Below are 6463 nucleotides of genomic sequence, written 5' to 3' on the forward strand. Positions count from 1 at the left end.
TAGGCAGATATACAAACATACGTACATTTAAACAGACAGGTGAGATTTATATTATAGATTATATTTGATCCTAATTATTTTGTTTCTAACTAAAAACTGGAAGTTGTCCCCTTCAACATACAACAGAACTTGTAAATATACTATATAAGTATACTATAGAAGTATACTACAGAAGGATACTATATAAGTATGTGATATGATGACCAAATGAGCCGTTTCTTTTCTGTATCTGGTTCTAAGAGAGAATAGACATTTTCATTATCTAGACCATGTCTAATGTAGTTTTTTGCTTCTAATCTTTCAAACAAAAACTGTTCACAAACTTTTGTCAGACAAAAATATTTTCGTGTTAAAAAAAATTTAGAATCAAAATACAAAATGCTTTAACTACACAATTAGAATTTTTATTTCCTTCATTTAAAAATCTGAAAAGATGTTAAAAAAATATTCTGCAAATCAAATGGCTCAAAGGTGAGAATCTAATATTGCACCTGGATTTTGAATGATGTCTTTGCGTCTCTGAATGGCACCTTTTAATTTTCTTCGCGGACCCATTTCCAAACCGAGATCCTTCATGTCTTCGTCCTGCAATAACAACAAAGCATCAAGATCGATTTTCTCTCGTGCGAAAATAGCAAGATAGTCAGTGAGGTTACAAGTTGCCAAAAATAATTCCAAAGGAGAATAATCTGAGAGTTCTTCATCATCGTCCAATTCTTCAACTTCATCTTCATTCCATGGCAAATTTGACATTCTTTGGACCAATGTACTGGCAGTACCGATACTATCGGCTACACTGTCCTCTCGATTATGAAAATAGTGAATAGCTGGGTCAGATTCTTCAGTCAAAAATTCTTCAGCAGGATCCTGCGGAATTGAACGCAGAGTTGACACTGTAACACTGTTACGTGGTAAGAATGCCATTTTCCCAACGCCAGGTCGATTAAAAATACTTCCAGACATGATGTCTTCATCTTCATGATTCGAAGAGTCAATTCCTGAATCTCTGTTGAGGTCATCCTCAGCAAAACTACTAACAGAGAGCCGATTTGGTACGTACATCACCTCTGTGCCACGTTTCAAGCCAGACTGTGATTTCACTGTACGTTTACCTGATGCATCAACTTCGCCCACTTTAAACTCGGACCATTTCTTATTGGTAGCATGATTCTCCTGTCCATGAGTGTATTCAGAATATAACTTAGGCCGAGATTTGTATCGCAAGGTCAACGTTTTTAATTTCTCTCGAATTGTGCTTTTGCCGGATGAAGAAATACCATCTTTGTTTTCAACAAGATCTCGTTCTTTTTGCAGACGGCGGTTTTCTTTCTCTGCCTTGCGCTGTGCCTGTTCCTGAAGCTTTTCGTATCTCTTGATGTTTCTCTCTGTCTCCCCAATTGCACGTTCTTTCAACTTCTCGACCGTTTTTCTAGAAAAACAAGAAAGACATAAACTTTCATTTTATTATTTTTATTGGTTTATTTATAAGAGTAAATTTAGAAACTTTTCTTTGAGAGTAAATTTTCAGATTGCAGGGGAAATATTAAAAATGTTGCAGAAAAGCTAATTAAGGTCCATCTATGTTTGGATTAAGCTATATTTAATCCATATGTGCACTCTGACCTAGAAAAATACCTGAGCAACTCTATCAGCAATCCCCAGTAGGGCCATTTCCATTGATTCATAATAAATAAAAGATTTCTCAAAGAGAGAAAGTAAAGCCTGAGAGGCTAAATTTCTTAGGGCTGAATAGAAACATACTTCAGCCTGTCAGAAGCAAAAAAAGAAAAAATCAAAACAAAGTCTTCTTCCTGTATAAGGATACCACTGAAAATCTCAGAAAAAAAATGTTTTTTCGTTTAATAAAAAATTATACGGCATTATTTTGTTTTGTAAAATGTTCAAATCTATCTTGATATTTTTTAATTCTAAAGGAATTTTCATCTTTACAATTTTCTCTCTTTCTATATCTTTATCTTTACTATTATATAAAAAGAACTTTGTCTGTGAGTCGCAATAGGTCCCGCACTGTTTACCAAACTCTGTTTCTCTCTGTCTCCCCAATTGCACGTTCTTTCAACTTCTCAACCGTTTTTCATCACTGCAATGTTGCATCTCTGTGCTTGTTTTACAAGTATTTTTATGGAGTATGCCCTGATGAACTCAAAGCTACTGTACCCCTTCAATGTAAATACCCCTCCCTCTGACTAACCCGACAAGCAGCAAATCCCACTCTTATACTGTAAAGATATCTAGATGCCAGAAAGTTTTCTAAAATAGTTTCTTCCCTTGAACTACAAGACTTTGGAATTCTTTCCCAGGTCCATGCTTTCCTGACTGTACTGACAAGCAGAAGTTCAAGTTTAATCCAAACAGACATCTCGTTTCTCAACTCCCTACAAACTATCCCTGTAAATTTGGTCCCAATTAGTAGCTCCTTACATTAAAGTGGCACTGTTCTTTGTTTGGGGTGAAATATAACAATATATATATATATATATATATATATATATATATATATATAATAAAAACCAAACGCCAACCCAAAAGACCTAAAACACATTCTTACTTCATCCAAACTCAATCAATACAAAACACAAGAAGTCACAGTATGCAACAAACAACGATGTGAAGTTTGCAACATAATATTAGAGGGAAACACATCATAATTAAAAAAGACCTAGGCTATGCCTCCAAAAATGTGATCTATGTAATAAAATTTGCAGCATGCAAGAATTCCTACATAGGCACCACTAAAATCTTCAGTAAGTAGTAGCCTTGCATCGATCCAACATTAAAATCGCAGAAAATAGACACCTGCATGTTTCACAGCACATATGCACATGCAGTGGAGACAAATTTAGGATATGCCTGAGGAATCCTAGCATGGATGAAACGTGGAATATTCTGTGTAGCTTAACCACCATATATATTTTATAACCTACTACCTAGCTCTACTGATGTATTGAGTACTGTTGAAGTAAATACTTAAAGTTTGCGCATAAATTTATACTTTCGTATATTAATTTATGTGATTAAATGAAGTAGTTATATATATATATATATATCTCACCATAGATATCTATTACTTTTTATTATATTTTCTATATATTTATATGTGCTGATACTCATAGTCCTTAAGTGTCATTTACTATGAGATAAGTTATTTAAAAATTACTTTTATTATTTTTAATTATCTTAAATTTATCCCTTCACATTTATTCTATTATTAAAAAAAAAAATTTAATAATACTTTTAAAGTTTTATTTATTTAAATTTTATCTTTAACTTTTATTTTAATTTTATCCGAAATTAAATTTAAATTAATATATTCATGCTTTATTTCATTATATATTTATTACCGTTAATTGTCGTACCTTTATTTATATGGAGTTATGTGTTCGTTTAAACAGGACATTTACCTTTCAGAGAGGTTTTCCAAAACATCCCCTCCCCGCTGAGAATGTGTGTGTGCGCGTGTGTATATATGTATGTTTATACATATATACACACGCGCACACACACATTCTCTCTCACTCCCTCTCTTTCTCTCTCTCTCTCTCTCTCACACACACACACACACACACACTCATACACAGATGCGCGCTTTCTTCCTTTCATGAGATCATAATCTATTGGCGTCGATTATTAAGTTATGTTTTTTAAATTTGAAACTCTGAGTCTTAAACGCTCGATTAACGTTTTTTCTCTGTTCACTTTGCATTGTTTCAGTTTTTCAATGTCGCTGATGAATTTACGCTGACTCTTTCCAACCTCTTATGGTTGTTTCAGTGTAATGAAACCAATGGTACGACCTTGAAATATGTGTCATAATAAATATGTCATAATAAATATGTGTCATAATAAATATTATATATATATATATATATATATATATATATATATATATATATATATATATATATATATATACACTTAGCCAAATATATATATACTCTTAGCCAAATTGGATACTGAAATACTCATATCTTTGGTTTTCTGGGACGAAACTACATGAAAATTTGCAGACTTTTGGAAGATTATAATACTATTCTATGGTTAAAATTTTATGATAATTAGTAAAAAAGAATCTATATTTTTAAACCAATAAAATATGCCCAAATTTGCCTACATTCGTATATATAGTGTCCTGGCAGGCAAGCTTTAGTTTTGCTGCTTTGAGATGAATTTTGCTTAGGATTTTGTTTTTGCTTGATTGTTTCCCCTGGGACCTTACCAGGCCACCAATAAATATATATCTATCTTATATTCTATAAAAGTGAGAATGTGTGTGTGAGGACACTTCTCAACCTATATACTCAACGGATTTTTTATCTACTGACTTTAAATTTGGTATATAGGGTATTCAGGCATGTGGAAAACTTTTTAATCCATTTTCATCCGGCAAAAAAGGGTGAAAATTGAAAAATTGGTATGTGGGAGTCATCAGATTTTTCTCTGTTAACTGTTACAGATTCCTTATGTTAAGAATAATTCTGTTTGAAAACAACTTTTTAAAGAATGTGTCACGCTGACCGAATGGTATTTGTACTTGACTCACTGTCTTTAGGTTTTGATTTTGATATTAGCTGAAGAATTTTTTTTACTTACAGGAAGTGGACTGTTTAGAAAAAACATAATACTTGCATGCAGTTTCTTTCTGGGTTTTTTTTTTTACTTTATTTTTTCTAAGGAATTAAACGTTACATTTAATACCTATGGTATTTCTGTTTATAATAAATGAGAATTCTGCATTAGTTAAAATCTAATATTTATGCGCATTTTACAACTGAATAACGCCAGGTGGCCTGCTTGTATATATATATATATATATATATATATATATATATATATAAGACCAAACTGCAAGTAAGTCAAAGATCTTACTTGATAACAAAAAGTGAAGCAGAGGGAATATGGTGAAGAAAAAGGTGATTACATATGAATGGATAGTCTGGTGAAAGGTAAATTATCCAATGACGGTAAAATCCAAAAATATAAATCCAAAGAAGTTAATTGAATTTCCATTACCACAAGTAAAATCCAAGGAAATTACATAATTCGAAGATGATCCAAAATAATCCAAAAGGCCGAAATCCATGGAATAATTCACAAATGTGTACAAAGAAAAGGGGGAAAAATTCCAATAATATTAATAAAAGAAAAATAAGATATGCATTTGACACGGCTGCCGAGACATAATATAATTAAGAAAGATCAGTGAAGAAGAAAAGAAAAAAATCAGTGAAGAAGGAAAAAAAATTAAATGGTGATAGAATTAAATAGAAAATAGAAAAGCAAATCTCAAAATGACCCAGACAAAATGATGTTAAAAGGCGCAAAAAATATAGGGCAAAAAATAGGTTAACTGAAATGTACAGGTTATTACTTAGGAAAATGTCAGCAAGAGTTGTTAAAAGACATTAAATGGAAAAAATAAATAAAAAATGAAATATAAAATAAAGAATAAAATAAAATAAAAAAATAATAAAATAAAAAAAAATTATTTTATATATATATATATATATATATATATATATATATATATATATATATACTAGACTAACGGTGACCCATTCGGTCAGTATGTTATATAAGCTATGGAATTAATGTATGAGCGTGACACTCGTGAAGTAAAGAAAATATTTTTTTGCGACATTATAGAAACATTTCTATTAAAATGAAAAAAGAATATAGATAGATTTCTATGAGTCGTTCTGTTTATAATTGTTTATTTTTGAAAAAAACTTACAGCCATTGAATTATAAGTGGCTTGCCATACTTATAGGTAAATGTGTACTGAACAGATACCATAATACTTTAAGTAAATTCAAATTTTGATATATCTTTTAATTTAAATACAGAAAGAAAACACAATTGGGACGCTGAAAATGTACACAGTAAAACAATATGTTTTATTGTCACGTTGATTATTTATTTGTAATGCAATTAAAAAAAAACATTTTCAGGGTTATTTATTTATGTTGGTAGTGTAGAAGAAAATGTATGAATGTTTTTAAGAAAGGTGTATTAAAAAATGGAGAATAAATTTTTAAAAAAAGGAAGGTGGTGGGGAAGTCGCTGTTGTAAATTGTTCTTATGGTTGTCAACGGGTTAAAGTAGATTTATTTGTAAGAAAATTGTATTAAAATAACTTAAACGTAATATGGAAATGAACGATGTAAAAAAGCAGAAAGTATTAACAATTGTTTATTTGGATAATTTCAATGCAGAAAAAAAAATTGGGATGCTGAAAACGTACACCGTAAAACAATATGTTTTATTGCAACGTTGATTATTTAGTATGATATATATCATATATATGATACAGGTCGATGATTATACATATTATTTGTAATCATGTTTTGCGTTTGCTTCCTGTATCTTGAAGTTTTTTATTCAGTAAATTTAAGATATTCGCTTTTCTAAGAACGTCCATTTGTTTGAACAAAACCGGTCCAGC

General features: G+C 30.7%; 1 protein-coding gene across 1 annotated transcript in view; it reads right to left on the reverse strand.

Annotated features, from left to right (window-relative positions):
- Positions 1 to 388: 388 nt before the first annotated feature.
- The window catches only part of LOC145265421 (pre-mRNA splicing regulator USH1G-like), a 69485-nt gene continuing 63410 nt past the window's right edge, over positions 389 to 6463 (reverse strand). The window contains exon 3 of the mRNA XM_080121250.1: positions 389 to 1429. Coding sequence (XP_079977376.1) covers positions 466 to 1429 — 964 coding nt within the window. The 3' untranslated portion in view covers positions 389 to 465. The remainder of the gene's footprint in view (positions 1430 to 6463) is intronic.

This window comes from Euprymna scolopes, chromosome 40, assembly GCF_053919585.1.
Source record: "Euprymna scolopes isolate OS-2025 chromosome 40, ASM5391958v1, whole genome shotgun sequence".
Taxonomy (NCBI): Eukaryota; Metazoa; Mollusca; class Cephalopoda; order Sepiida; family Sepiolidae; genus Euprymna; species Euprymna scolopes.